Source organism: Cygnus atratus, chromosome Z (assembly GCF_013377495.2).
Source record: "Cygnus atratus isolate AKBS03 ecotype Queensland, Australia chromosome Z, CAtr_DNAZoo_HiC_assembly, whole genome shotgun sequence".
In the NCBI taxonomy this organism is placed as follows: Eukaryota; Metazoa; Chordata; class Aves; order Anseriformes; family Anatidae; genus Cygnus; species Cygnus atratus.
In genome coordinates, this window is record NC_066396.1 from 60,354,853 (window position 1) to 60,371,018 (window position 16,166).

The 16,166-nt window shown below is 35.8% G+C and overlaps 1 protein-coding gene across 5 annotated transcripts in view; it reads left to right on the forward strand.

Annotated features, from left to right (window-relative positions):
- The window catches only part of FER (FER tyrosine kinase), a 201,261-nt gene that overhangs the window by 90,372 nt on the left and 94,723 nt on the right, over positions 1-16,166 (forward strand). For all 5 annotated transcript variants that reach the window (XM_035562586.2, XM_050716502.1, XM_050716503.1 and 2 more), the window contains 2 exons: positions 6,560-6,763; positions 11,033-11,155. In XM_035562586.2, coding sequence (XP_035418479.1) covers positions 6,560-6,763; positions 11,033-11,155 — 327 coding nt within the window. The remainder of the gene's footprint in view (positions 1-6,559; positions 6,764-11,032; positions 11,156-16,166) is intronic.

Here is a 16,166-nt window from a genome sequence, read left to right on the forward strand (position 1 = left end):
CTTCCTTCTGCTGTATCAACTGCACCACTCTGCTTGATGTCATCTGCAAACTTGCTGAGGGTGCACTCGATCGCACTGTCTGTGTCACTGATAAAGATACTGAACAGCACTGGTCCCAAGCCAGACCCCTGAGGGACACCACTCATCACTGGCCTCCACCTGATTTATTACGTAGAGGAATAGAGAGCTCTTGCAAGAGAGAAAGAAAAATGGGCAAGAAAAATACCCTTAAAGAGTTTCCAGCTCCGTTCAGTTTCTCTGTCCCTAAGGACAGTGTCCCATGGGATCTCATCTACTAGGTCTTTGAACAGCTGGAATTTCACTCTTCTGAAGTTCAGGGTCCTGACTTTGCTCTTTGCCACGCCCATATCCCTCGAGATCACAGACATGGTCACTGCAACCCAGGCTTCCTGCAGTCTTAACCTCTTCAATGATCCCCATTGGTGAACACCAGGCCCAGTAACACTTCTCCTCTGGTTAGTTTGTCCACTACCTGGACAAGGAATTTGTCCTCAGTGGACTCCAGGAGTCTCCTGGATTGCTTACTGTCTGCCATGTGGCTTTCCCAGCAAATATCTGGGTGGTTGAAGTCTCCCAGGAGGATGAGAGACTGTGAGCACGATGCTTCCTGTAGCTGGAGCAAGAAGGCCTCATCCAGAGGCTCCCGTTGGTCATGTGGCCTGTAGTAGACCCCAACCACGAGATGTCCTTTGTTGGTCTGGTCCTTTGTTTGTATCTACAGGCTCTCAAACTGCTCTTGGCTGTTTCTGAGAAGCAACTCTTCACAATCTATCCATTTCTTAACACAGAGGGCAATACCACCACCCTTCCTTCCCTGCCTGTCTCCTGTAAAGCTTGTCGTCCTCCATTCCAATGTTCCAGCTGTGTTATTTGTCCCATCATGTACCATGTTTCTGTGATAGCAATTAGATCACAGTTTTCTAATTGATCTGTGGCTTCCAACTCCTCCTGCTTGTTTCCCATGCTGCGTGCATTGGTGCAGCTGGGCTGTGGGCTGCATCACCTTTTTAGAGGAGTCCTTCCAAATTCCTATGGGATGATTCACAGGTGTTTCCCCCCTGTTTTCCAAAGTATTGGCATTCAGTGTTTTTTTTGTGTCACATGAGTCTGGCCAGCTTGCTGCCCAAAACACTCTTGCCCCACTTGGTCAGGTGCGCCCCATCCCATGTCAGCATGCTGAGTCTCTCAGAAGCATGCCTGAGAGCATAGAACCTGAAACCCTGAGCATGGCACCAGCCACACAGCCAGTCATTCACCTGATCCATACACCACCTCCTCCTTGGGTCCCAGTCTCCAACTGGGAGCATTGAGGAGAGCACTTGTGTTCCTCATCTCATCAGCGTCTTTCCAAGGGACATAAAGTCCCTTTTGATGTTTCTGAGTCTCCTTGTTGTGGCCTCAGTTTCCCTATGTGAAAGAGCGGGAATGGGTGATATATGGTAGGTAGAAGATTACTAAAGCTTTGGAGTATGTCTTGGAGAAATAAGATCAGAATTGGGTCATCTGAGGCAGAAAGTCAAATCTGAGTAACAAGCGTAGTCTTGAGTATCTATTACTTAAATGAATTCAAAGTCAGGCTATATACAAACCAATCAGTTTTCAGTTTTCAGTTTTTTCTGTTTTTAGCAATTTGTTGTGTGTTAGGAAAAGCTAACCCTAGATATACAGACAAAATTTGTGTCACAAATTAATTTTTAACACTTAAGGTGTTTAGCTATTCTCCTTTTTCACACTGAAAATTATATAACATTGCTGATTGGTAAATGTATAACCTAGTATATACAACCTAATATCTATCATCAAAGTGTACGAACTGGTTATTTAAAATGTGTATTATAAAAATAATAATATGTATAAAATAAATTATGTTTTAAAAACAGAAAAAGGTATGTTAACTCTGTTTTCATAGTGTGTATTTTAAGTGCATTTAAACTTCAGAATTGAAACCATATTTTGGTTTAAATGTGGTGGTATTCTAAAGACCCATAGTTGGTTATGAGAAGTTGATTTTTGTGTGTAATTAAGGAAAACTAAGGTGTTTTTTTTTCATATCTTCTGAATAAAGTTGTAGAGAAACCCAGTACTTCCTCAAGCAGCCAGAATTTTAACTGTTATTTATGTGTTGGCACTTAAATAATTTACAGGCTCTGAGAATGAGAAAGTTCTGAGTATAATATAGTAAAAAAAGTATGGTTTTGAAGAGAATACAGCAAGGTTAGGAATTCAGGTGGCTTCTGTTGAACAAAATGCAAGCCACTTTTCTGTAACATCAAGAGACATAAGTTTAATCAAATGAGGAGAGAAAACACATAAGAAGATCGACTATTTTCTGTACCACTAATGCTGTGCTATGTATGAACAGAATAAAGAATATGAATGAATAGTATCATAGCTTCTGCCCTTCAGATAGAATGAGTAGGGGTTTTTAGTTTTGTTTTGTTTTACCACTTAGGTAACTGCACACGTTGCTTCCATTACTGCAAATATTTTTTATTTTTTCACATTTAATAATGACGATCCTAGAAAAAACATCACTCAGTACAAAATGAGAGGGTTTTTTTTTAGTATATTTGATTTTTATCTTATAATTTTCAGGTCTGTGCATTTTTACTTTTGTAGGATTGGTTTTTGGATGAAATACTTGAAAATTTTCATTTCCTTGATGGAGTAAGTGTTGGTTTTGTATGATACATTAGCACATGCAAATGAGCTAGATTCAGTATCGGCAGAATATTCTACAGGGAAATCTCTCAAACTATCACCCTAAATGTATTGCTTTACTTTCTACTCTCTCTGTGCCTCTTTTAAAACTGGAGAGAAAAAAATCTTTTGGCAAAATGTTTTTCTTGTATAAAGGTGGAAAATAGGCAAGTACACAAAGGCTAAGCTTAGAATATACGTGAAAGTACAATTTTAAGTAAGCTACTATTTTAATAAAATACTAATCCCATTATTGTTTTCTTTTCATTGATAGAGTAAGTACGGAAATAGTCTCTCTTTTTCTGAAGTTAGAAATAATACAGTAGTCTTTGCTGCATTTTTCTTTTGGATAAGGACAGCAGCTAGGGACAGCTTGATTTTTCCTCCAGGAGAAAAACTGCTGTTTCAATGGATTGTTAATTAGTGGGAAAGAAGGAGGTTCCGAATAAGAAAGGAGGACAGTAATAGAATGAGCATGATTGATATGAGAGTATTTCCTTCCTCTTGGAAAGAAAAGTATGATGAAATATACGAGGCCATCCCTTCGCCAAAGTAACCAATGAGCAAACTATGGAAATAAATTAAAATGTTGAAGGAAAAAGAAAACGAGAAAAACAGGAGGTTGGGAGGGAAAGTAAAAGTATTTGTGTGGTTTACTTTCCTTCAATGTGATTTTGTTAATTGCTTATTGTTAACTTCCATTGAAGCTAACAAAACAAACAGCAAACAAACAATAACAACAAAAAACATTCCATTTAAGCCACTGAAACACTCCTTTGAAAGTGCTTCTGTGTATAAATAAATGCGCAAAACATCTCATTCCCAAAGTGAAATTGTAAAACACTGGGGCTTAGAGTTCATATTTGTTCTTAGCTAGATACTATGTATCTAGTTAATCAAATTCAGTACTTACTGCTCTTTAAACTTACCAAGAGAAGAGATGGGAATCGTAAACTATTTTTGAGAAGGTAGCTTTTTTCCAACTCTATCATTTTTAAAGACTAACCTTTCTTATATTTAAACCATTTAATTCTAACTACAAAGTGCAATATAAACATTAGAGCTAAGTGGTAAATTGAGCTGAAATCAATATTAAAATGATTATATATCTTACACTTGTACTGTTCTTTCTGGGCTTTCAGCCATGTTTTCTTTCAAAGCCAGTCAAGGTGAATATCGTATCATACAGAAAATATGTTGGAGCAGGGAGACTTGTTCATAAAAATAAACCAATTTCGATAACATTCAAAACATGAATAATTACCAGTTGTTTCTTCAGAGAAAATAGTGTTTTTTTACCTTGGTTATGATTAACCCTTGGCATAAGATAAAAAATAAAGACAAAATAATGTAGGAGACAATCAGCACAGGCTACATTTTGGGATTTTCATTGTTTCCTTCTAAAGAAATAGATAGTTGTTCAAACAAATTTTAAAAAAGGGAAGGTTGATCTTAGCGTCATAAACAGCACTCAAGTTAGCAATGTCTAAAATACTCCCTTGTTTTTCCATAAGCTTTTTCTGTGTTTTATTCTGGGATATAATCATACTTGTCTGAACAGTGACTCACTTGACCCAGTTTGAACATTAGCAGGTGTTATTATCTGGTGTCTGCCTCTTCTGTAAACTATGAAATGAATTACATGTCTTTTTTTTAACCTTCCTTTGTGAGGGCTACAAACTAGTGTATGGACCCTGAACTGTCCTTTTATCCTTAGAAACATTTCCTTTGAAGTAGAAATGTGTTTATCTGGCAAAGGCTTTGCTACCTTGAACCCCCTAAAATTTCTTGATAGTTTAGCAAAGGTGTTTTTTTTTTTTCTGTTGAGTCAAAATCAGCATCTTTAAAAAGTAAAAAATAAAAAAAATCAAGTAAATAACCTTTTATAATACTCTGAAAACTTATTTTTTTTGTGTTAGGAATTTGTGAAAGAGAATAGCTTAGTGTTATTTAACAGTGGGAGACGGCTCTAATCTAAGAAGTATTTAACTGTTGATGGAATTGAAATGACTGCTTTCTTGGCCAAACAGTATTCTGGGTTTTTAGTCATTCATTATGCAAATAAATACAGTACCTTGGAGTACACCTTTTGATCTTACAAACTCTGTTATCTTTCTGTTCAAGCTATTATTTTTTTCTAACGTGGTCCTTCTTAGCTCTGAATCTGTAATCAATCATGCTCACTCTTTCTAGTGATGGGTTTGTTGGTAACTGTTTTAGTCTCAAATCTCATGTCTGAAATAATCCCTGATACAAGAGGCACCCAGGGCTTTGGATAACCAATTTCAAAGTCTGAGAATATGAGGCCCAGTCAGACTCTTAAATATGCTCTCCAGTTTTCTCTGAGGCTCCTGGACTAAATAAACTATATCTTTCGAGGTATGACTTGGAAAGATAGCCATACACCTAGAGACAAGGGCATGTTTTATACCAGGGATTTCATTAAATGCTCAAAAATTGGGCTTTACTTGATGCTCATAAATTCGGAAATGTTCACAAATGCTCACATATTTGGATATGCTAATATATTTTGAAACAAGTTCTCAGTAGACTCCATTTTTGGGTCTATTTATTTCCTCTCTGAGGACTCCTAGTGTTTTTGTTTGTTTGTCTTTGATTAGCTGGGTCATCTTGACCTGACTATCTCCTCAAGAAGACAATAAATTTGCAGATGCCCTCTACCCTGCCCAGATCTATAGTATGTCATTTTTTTCTTTCATGCACTAGTGGAGTGTTTCTGTTCTCTTTCCCCAACCTATGTGAAGGAAATATCATATCATCCTTGCTGAGAGGAGAAAAACAAACCAACTTGTTTCATTAGCGTAGAGCAGTAGCAGAGTTTCAGTCAAAATACTATGTTTTGTTTGTATCTGCTACCTGGGCCTTAACTGAGGTGCGCGTCTTCTTTCTGTCATCTAAAATGTGTTTCGGCAGGTTTGCATGGAACACACTCACATATAATTCAATTCCTGATGCAATACACAGTGTGTTATTTTATTCAGATTTTTACCACTCTGGCAGTGAGAATTTGAAGGAGTTCTGATAGTGGTGATTTTGAATGACATATACCCTTACTAAGAATTTCTCAGTTTAGTCAGAACATACAAATATAAAATGGTAATTGAATAAAGGATGTTTTTTCTAGGTATTTGCTTAAACAATGTAAGCTTGTTAAAATTAATATGCAAAACTGTAGGTTAAAACTCATTACCTTCTGCTTACAGCCAGTGAAAGCAGTATCTTATAGTCGTTATACTTGCAGAAACTCAGTGCAACTTCATAAGCACAGTATGCCCAGGTGTCTATCCCTTGCTGTCACGTAAATGCTGGAAAATATGTTTCTTAGAACTATTAATTGATTTATTGTGAGGTTTTTAAATTATATGAAATCAATTTATCCAATTCAGATGCTTTTTTAAAATTGAGTTTCTTACGGTTTTGTTTCAGAAGATTCTATATAAAGAAATGATTCATTTTGAATTATTGTTTATAGTATTTCAGAACGTTTAAGAAAGAGTGAGAAAGAGTCACTGCTCATTGTTGGTCAGTATGGATTAGGAAAAACAGCAGGGCCAAGTGAAAATTAATATATGTTTTAATGGACATATTTATAAAGTTGTGCTTTTTATATATACAGATTTATTTTTTTAGGTAACAGAAAAAAATGTGATTAGTATCCCTTTTGTGTAAATGTGAGAGCCTTGATTTTGTTTGTTAATAGAACTACATAATTTAGGTACATAAATAGAGATTAATATTGTCTGTCATGCTTTTAATGTAAAAGTAAACTCTAAAAATGTACTGTTATAGTAACATTTTCTTCAATATTTTTCCCAAGTTCTTTGATGTAATATCAACCACTGAGAAACCATTGGCAGAGCAAGACTGGTATCATGGTGCAATTCCAAGAATAGAAGCCCAGGAGCTGTTAAAACAGCAAGGAGACTTCTTGGTGCGAGAGAGCAACGGGAAACCTGGTGAATATGTCCTTTCTGTGTTTTCAGATGGACAACGGAGACACTTTATCATACAATATGCTGATGTACGTCTCTGCTATAGTACTAAATATTCAATTTTAGGAAATTTATTATTCCAGCTAAATGATTTAAGATCTACATAATTTACTATGTCATATGGTTGTAGTCTTTATATGAAAATATGAAAGCTGTTGGTAATATTGCCATCAGTGCTCAAATCAGGGGAAAAAGGTTATTTTGGGGAATAAAAGAAAAATATGAAATACAAGGTTATTCTACATCTTTTATCCTATAATGAAAAGACAAATTTCTGTAAATGTTATGAAATCCAGAGCTTGTTATTACTAATTCATGCATGTACATTTATTTATTTTTAAACCCATTTTCATACTTGGTACTAATTAGGCTACTTTTAATACTTCTAATTGAATCTTACTGAAAAAAATGAAAACGTTCATTGAGGAAAAAATAATCTGCTAGTTTCTATACCGTTAACAGTTGAAGCCCGTGCTGCACTGGAGATGCTTGAGTTTCTTTTTAGCCCTGTGGGCATTGTTCTGTTCATAAAAATGAACCTTGACACAAAGTCAGTGTTTATTTTGATTTTTATAGCCTTAAAGTATTTTGGTGTATCAGTGTACTAGATAGAAAAATAAGAGCAATAAAACTACATATACCTAGACACACAGTATCTTAAAAGATGTTTAGAGCTCTCTGATTCTTAGCAGAATTAAATGCACATTATATATATATTTGATGTGGCTGAAATCATTTTGTATAAATTGTGGTATGTGGCAAGTGGACCTTTGAAAAAAAAAATAATTGGGCTTTGAAGTCAATTAGATGGGCTTTTTTAATGACTGTTAATTTGAGGCCACCCTTATCTGGAAGATAATTTTTTTATATCAATTTTTCCGTGAAAAAAATGAACAAAGCTATCTTTATTCCCATAATTTAATTACTTTCTCTTAGGAATTATATTTGAAATGTAAGACTGTCATTGTTTGATGTTGCATAGCTCATGATGGAACAGTCCAAACATCATGATGTCACTAGCTCTGTCTGCTTGTACATCTAGTAATAGGGCATTGTATTAATCTGCTTTTGGGATGTATTTGGGGATGATTTTGTTTACAATCATGGAAACTGAAACTTTTGTTAAAGAAATGTAGAACTCTTTATGCACTCATATGGGATGAATTTTCTGCATTTATTGTAAAAAAGGCTTGTGTTTTAAAAAGGGAAAAAGCTTTTTAACATTAAAAAAGAGGTAAATAGTGGGGCTGTTATGGTCATATGACAAGAGGGAATTGATTCATTAACGTCTTGGTGAGTTTGATGAGAGTTTAGTGCAAGTTTTAAAAATTTATTTTATTTTATTTACATTGGTATTAACAATGTGAAATCAGGTTTCTAGCTGGTCAAATCTCACTGTTGGATCACTGACAGCTTTGGTCTTCAGTGACAATTTTTCTCCTGAATTAGAGACTGCAGGGTGGAGAAGGGATATATACTTGTTTTAACAGTTGTCCTTCAATTGCATAAGTGTTGTCTCTGATTTTACCATTATTTTAAATGCAAATCTTAATAAAAGTATGTGTGAGATAAATGAGTTCATTGTTCAGCTTTAAGCATCAAAATTCAAATTCATTACCAAAATCCACTAGGCATTCAAGGCTACTGTTGTTTTTCACTGTTTTTATTGGAGGCTATGCTATTTTCACATTGCTGTTTGTTAGTGATCTTAATAATGGTCATAATCTTGTGTAAGTATGCTGAATAAAGGAATGCTCTTCACCCTGAAGATCTTAGATCAATGGCAGCAGTTGTGTGCACAGCTGAGTCTGAGATGAGTGCTGGTTATTTTACTAGGCCCTAGTCTTAGGACGTAGGGTTTTTTGGATCATCAGAACAAAAATGTAAGAGAGGTTATTTGAAAGGAATGGAAACTAAAGTTACTGGTCAATAAAAGCTGAGCCAGTATCTAGTAACTGAATGAAATTAAAGGGATAAACAACAGAAAGTGTTCAAACCATGAAAGCAGTTTTATGATAGAGAACCAGGAATTTTAAAAATAGGTGACATGATCAAGCTGTCTTTACTAAGAGTAATAACGCATTTCAGAAAGTTGAATTTTAACCTGAAGAAAGAGGAACTTATAATGCACTTTGTAAAGAATTTAACCCTGTAGCTAGAAAGAAAAAATCTGTGTGTCAGTGGTACAGGTTTTCATTGCCCAGTTGTGTAAATGAACTTGTATCACTGCCTGTGCTTTAGGGTTGTGTTGTTGTTGTTTTTGAATTATGCAGTATTTGTTTGCTCTTGCCAGTCTTCAGAATGGCTTCTGGCAGTTCCTGTCTTGTGCGAAGAGTTCTCTAACTCTAGATAATGAGACACAGGTTTTAACCCTGTATCCCAGTCACCTAGCTGCAGTGTACATTTTAAAACATGGAGGAGGATAAAATAATTATATAGTCACAGAATAGCTTGGGTTGGAAGGGACTCTAAAATCATCTAGTTCCATCCCTGCAGCCATGGGCAAGGACACCTTCAACTAGATCAGGTTGCCCAGAGCCTCATCTAACCTGGCCTTGAACACCTCAAGGGGTTGGGCATTCATAGTTTCTCTGGCCAACGTGTGCCAGTGCTGCACCACCCACTGCATGAAGAATTTCCTCCTAACATTTCACCTAAATCTCCCCTCTTTTAGTTTAATACCACTCCCCCTTGCCCTGTCATTATCTGCTTGAGCAAAAGTCACTCTCCATCTTTTTTATAAGTCTCTTTAACTACTGAAAGACTGCAATGAGGTCTCCCCTGAGCCTTCTCGAGGCTGAACAGCCCCAGCTCTCTGTCTTTCTTCATAGGAGAGGTGCTCCAGCCCACTGGTCAACTTCGTAGCCCTCCTCTGGACCTTCTCTAACAGCCCCACATCCTTCTTGTGCTGGGGGCCCCACACATGGATGCAGCACTCCAGGTGGGGCCTCACAAGGGCAGAGCAGAGGGGGACAATCACCACCCGTGACCTGCTGCCCACCCCTCATGATGCAGCCCAGGGTGCAGTTGGCCTTCTGGGCTGCAAGCACGCACTGCTGGCTGATGTCGAGCTTTTCATCCACCAGAACCCCTAAGTCTCTCTCCTCAGGGCTGCTCTCAATGAACTCTTCTTCCAGTTTGTTCTCATGTCTGAGACTGCCCCGACCCAGGTGCAGCACCTTGCACTTGGCCTTGTTGAACCTCATTAGGTTGGCCTACTTCTCCAGCCTGTCCAGGTCCCTCTGGATGGCATCCCTTCCTTCTGCTGTATCGACTGCACCACTCTGCTTGATGTCATCTGCAAACTTGCTGAGGGTGCACTCGATCGCACCGTCTGTGTCACTGATAAAGATACTGAACAGCACTGGTCCCAAGCCAGACCCCTGAGGGACACCACTCATCACTGCCTGGACATAGAACCATTCCTCCACTTGCAAATAAGCACTTACTGTTTCCTCCCATCAAGAATAAGGGCAAGGATAAGCAAGGGAGATACTTTGCTGTTTTTTTTTCCCCCTGATAGCTGAAGAATGCTATGTCATAGTATTCTTTCCTAAGACTATGTTACATTTTTCTAGTAAAATATTAAGAGATTTAATTATTTTAATTGTGTTGAATTATGTAGCTAAAATGAAATCAGTTGACAAGGATGGGGGGTTGGGGAGGAGGGGGTGGAATTTTGTCTTGGTGAAATTTTCTCCGTGGATTAACGTGCCTCTGTTTTTAGCACCAGTACAGCTCTAGTCTCCTCTGGCATACACTTCTTAGTAAACGATAATGCTGGTCATGCATTGCGCTAGGATTTATTAGTTTTATCCAATGTTGTAAGTGCAGTACGATCTGAGTAAAACAGTATTTCTTATCCCCTGTTTAGTTTATTCTATGATGTTTATGTTTTTTCTGTAATTTTAGAGCTTTAGGACTTTAGAAATTTCATGATATTTTTTCAAGTTTATAATATTTTTATGTTACTGTCACAGTTTGAGTATCCCAAAGACCCATCTTTTGAAGTGCAAAGGCTTCTTTTTTCCTTCAAATTAAGATTTTAAACAAGTAATTATTATGTTGCTGTGAGTGATACACTAATTTTGCATTTATTAATTTATGTTTCTTACTGTCATTCCATTTAATTCAGTAGAAATACTGTTGAAATAGATTAGGACAGAAATCTTACTTTGTAAAAGCGAACACTTCGTTGTTCTGTTACAAGTGAAGGAAGCTTTGTAATGCTCTTTTTTAGTTTGTTGTTTGAAATTTTGCTTGTAGAGAAACAATTATTTCCTTTTACCTCCATACAGAATCAGTATCGTTTTGAAGGAACTGGGTTTCCAACTATTCCTCAACTCATAGAACATCATTATACAACAAAGCAAGTTATTACAAAGAAATCAGGTGTTGTTCTGCTGAATCCTGTTGTTAAGGTAAATGCATACATTCCAAGAACTCTATGTAACTGAAAGTACTTGAGGAGGTTGTACTATTATATAAAACATATTCCTATGCAACTTGGAAGATTTTTCATTCTTGATCATTGTTCTTTTCTTGTGCGCTTTTTCATTCTCTGCTCTGCATAACACATTCCTTAAAAGTAACACTTCGTCCTGATTCTTAAAATAAATCTTTACTATCCTGAGTAATGATATTCATTCTTACAAAATATCCTTGCGCTTTTCCTTTCTCTGCTTTTGGTTTTCCATTTGGATTTTACTACTGACCAAGGAACCGAGACCAGTATTTCATTGCCCATGAAGTTGTAACGAACAATTTTTCTTGAATCAAATGTTGTTCTTTAAGTGGTAAAATTCTCACAGAATTTGGAAGAATTACGGTAACTCACAGTTTCGCCACTATTTTATATCTCAGATACAAGGTATTGATACAGACACGGAAACAGGTACTATCCTGCCAGAATTATTTCAAATTTGAAATAAAAATGCTCTTTTTCATCAGTAAGCCATAATAGAATGGCTATCAGGAGAGGAATGAAAAGGGATGGAAATAGTAAACCATACAACTGTTTAGAAAACTTAGTCTCCCTGCCTCCTTCCAGCAGTTTTGCAGTTGATACCTCATTCATAAGTAACTCTTTTCAACTAAGTCTTCCTATTTTAACTGAGTAAGACATTTGTTCTTGACAAAAATAAATAAATAAATAAATAACCCATACCAGTTTCAAGCATATGTAAAGCACATTCTTTGTTCTACAAAATTTTCAAAAGCATAGCTATTTATATTACAGAGTTAGTTGCCTAATCCAAGCTCCTAGTTCTTTACCAGTAATGATGCTAAGAAACTAAAGCATATTCCCTTTCTCAAAATTAATGCTTTTTATACTTATCTGAGCTTACCTAATATATATACCTTCAAAATTTAAAGAATGGGACTTTTTAAATACACATTTTTGGTTAATGTCATTGTAATTACAGAGTTGAGACTTTATTGAACATAAAATATTGCTTAAATTCTTTGAATATATAAGAAAGCTTATGACTATTTTTGATGTGCATATAGTTTTATTTTGATATAAATTGTTTAAGCGAAAAGTAAATGGCTGTCAACCCTGCATTGAAATCTTTCTATGGTTATTTGTAAAATTCTTTTATAAACCTCTATCTGGTTTAAATATTCAATGTTCTTTCTGATTTCTAGCTTTTTTTTTTTTCCTGAATTTGTATAATATACATACTGTGAAAGCATCACTGTTTTAGGAAATGTAAAATGGTAACACAGTATGTTACTATGTACTAAATGATAACAGAAGTTATTCTTAGTTTTTCTCTGTTGAGGTTAAACAGGCCTGGAAAATACCATCTCTTCATTGTCTGTTTTGTCTCTGAAGGCCAGAAGCTTCTATGTTCCTGACATTTTTCTTTAATCTTGATAACATTTTTTGGATAGAGTTAGGTTTTTATTTATGCATTGTTTTCCGTAAGAATATATAGTCAAAGAATTTTTCTAGTACATAAGCAATTAAAGAAACACTCTCACAAACAAGTTTCCAGATCTTTTCTTCATTAGTTTAATTTACCCCATGTGCTTTGAGGTGTAAATGCAGAGAGGGGGTGTCTAAAAATCATTTGATGATAACCATGCAGACATATATGACTGTGTGGCGAGTCTTTTCAGCTTGAATCTTTAACACCACAACTGCAGTCAGACATAATATAACCTCCATACAAACTGATGGAGGGCATTTTCTAAGGCTTTATTATTATTGCTGTTGTTGTTGTTGTTGTTATTATTATTATTATTATTTTCTCTCTCTAATACTGTCAGTGACTGCAAAGTCGGTTTTTCTTTTGTTTGTTTTCAGGGGAAACATGAGGTGGCCCTCCAGATTTGTTCATCTGAGTTAGTTTTAGTATTAAATAAAACTAGAGAAAATACAAGAATTTCTTCTAGGAGGATGATAGTTTTGTGAGCAGTTTGTAGGTGATAGGACTTGGAGTGGAAAAAGTACTTTTACTAACTCGGGTTTCCAAAGTGCTGTAAATAATCAGCATCTGTTCATAAAATTGTATCACTCAGGCTGCATTTTTTTTTGGTGAAATTACATACTTTGTGCTACTGTATGTCAGTCTTCAGTATGTGGGTATATTTCCTATAGGGTTCATAAATTCTTCAGCTTTCATACTGATAGGTTATGAGAAGTAATGGAAAAGATTGTCATGGTCATACTGACAGTGCTAAAAAGAGTATTTGGTGACAGGAAACTTTATTGTGTATATATATACACGTACATATATGTATGTGAATGTTTATGAATTTATGTATCACATATTTTATATAGGCTTTCAAGAATTTATGAAATGATCTGATAGCTACTAATACTGTAACTGAGAACTGTATAATGCACTTTGTGCTTCACAGTCAACAATTTGAACCAAGTAAGAAAGTATTGACAGAGGTGTTAGCTAGACAATTTAAATTTAAACTGTTGTGTTTTGCTGTACTTTTTTGTCTTAGCTATGATTTTATGATGATTTTAGTTCTCCCATCTCATCAAAGTTATTTGTTGTAGAAAAGTACTTCAGAATTAAGAAAAAGGGTGTTATGAGCTTTCCTTTTTAATTGGCATGGAGCTCTGGCTTTTGTATGGAGAAGCGGGGATATTTTGTTATTTTCAGAAATGGCATATGTGCTCTGACATCTAGGGTTGGGGGTATTTTCTGCATCATGTGCTAATAGCAGAGTATCTTTGATCTTTTCCTTAAAATTTGTTTGACATCTGCAGAGACTGTTTTTCCTGTTTTCCTTCTTATAGCTGCAAAGTAGTCTTTGACGTATCATGCAATCTTTAATCTTTCTGGGCAAATTGCTGTTCCTATTATAACCTGTTTAGAAACTGAAAGTTAAATATGACAGAGAACTTCACAGAAAAACAATTATGCTATGTAGTTTGTTTTTCCTTTCCTTCCTTCCTAGAGTCATTTATCCTCCTTTACCATATTAGCAAAATTAGTGTTCACCTTCTGTGACGTTGTCCTTGAAAGGAACACTCTTAATTGTGCCACAGAAGGCCTGTCCCACATCCACCCTTCATGTAGACCAAATCTGCCTGCTTGGAATTCTAATGATACATAATAATAGAATTTAAATTAGAAAAACTAAGGTCATTAAAAAGATATCCGCAAGTGATTTTTTTTTTTTAATGGAGAAGTCTCATTTATATTTATTTATAACCTTTTAGAAAAAATGCACATTACATTCTTCAATTTATTATTGATGAAATGACTGTTATGAAAAGCCTCAGAGTAACCTCAATGCATGCCTAAGGACTTTATTAGTAGAAAAGCTATTTTAGGCGTACACAATGTGTTTTAACTTTCTATTGTCTTTGACCTCATGTTTTTGAGGTATTTAAATTTCCTGAAATACATTCTGTATGCTTAAGAAATCTGTATTAAGTTGTGGATGTGCTCAGTTTGAGGAACAGAAAATAAAATCATCAAGGAAATAAGAAGTACCAGTTTTATGTGGATATAACTGCATTAACATTTTAACTTGGATCAGAAATGCACTTCTGAAGCAAATCTGCCCATTGCCACTTAGGACACTCTGCTTCCATCGTTGAGCAATCTCTGAGGATTCAAGCGTTAAACAGAAACAAAATAGGAAGATGCACAACTGCTGATTGAAATTCAGTCTTCATAGTCAGAGGAGATCTAGTCAGAAATACTCCTTTGCCCTCCTGTGTGTATGTTTAAGGTACTCTGCACCAACTGTTTCAAATCTGCTGCTATTTCACTAGTGCCAATATAGTCATAGTCTGTGGACCTTCTGCAGTGAATTAAAATTCCGAGCTCATGAAAAAAGATAAGCTACTTTGTCAGATGAGTTGGACTGTGCATTCTTTGCCAGTAACTTTCAGTCTGGATCTATTTTGATGTGACAAACAAGCCTGTGTTATGGATTCAAACATTTTTTTAATGTTGGAGAATGATGAACCCACTAAGTAAAATGAGTAAATTGAGTAAAATAAATAAAAAAGTTAAACAAAACAAAACATATTTGATAGTGGTTCAAATGATGAACAAGTTTGCAAGTGACATGAGCATTCTGTATGGATTTGATGATCAGTTGCAAGATGTGATTGTTAGACCTGTGAAAAGAAATTATAAAGAAATACAAATTTGAGTGAGAAGACAAAGGTAGTGAGATTCTTTTCATGGAAATGCACTCATAAAAATCTGACATGACCCTAATTGTTCAGTCACTGAACCAATTTAAGCTGTATTAATCTGTATTCATATTTAAAAGTCTTTGAGCTCAGCTTTCAAAGACTAAAAGTATAAACAAGTTACTTGTTCCATATTTCAGCTCTTAGTACTTTCGGAATATTGACTCCTTTAGCATAGTTGACGTACACATAACACTCATACAAAGCTGACCATAAGCTATTTTCCTGATTTTTGGCTTCCCTAGTTGTTCATTGGTTTTGCATTATTTTCAAAAGCATGTTCATTGTTGCAGACAACATGCATGCTCATGTTGCTGGCAGCTCATGTTTCTCAGGCCAGCAAGGCTGAGCTGGAAGAATTCAAGAAGTTTGCTGACTAGTGTCATTTTCGGGCAAGTCATCTTAGGCCTGCCGAGGAAGGCAGAAGAGAAGCAGAGACTCAATAAGAAGATTTTTGGGTTTATCCCAAAGTAGTGCTGACACTCAATTAGGAATTCTGATCTTGTGACATGAAAAAATTAAGTTGGTGAAGAGGAAAACAATTGCTATAATTAGCATTGCCTGTTGGGAAGATCATCTTGTATTTGCTTGACCTGAGGACACCTCTCTAGGAGCGGAACTCTCAGCTGAAAGAAGCAGGCCAGAGAAGCGTACAGTTCAGCTATCACAATTTTGTATGGTCTAGGTTTGTAGCTCCAAAGAGGATCACAGTGTGAATTATCTGGATGGTACCCACACACCTGGCCAGGCTT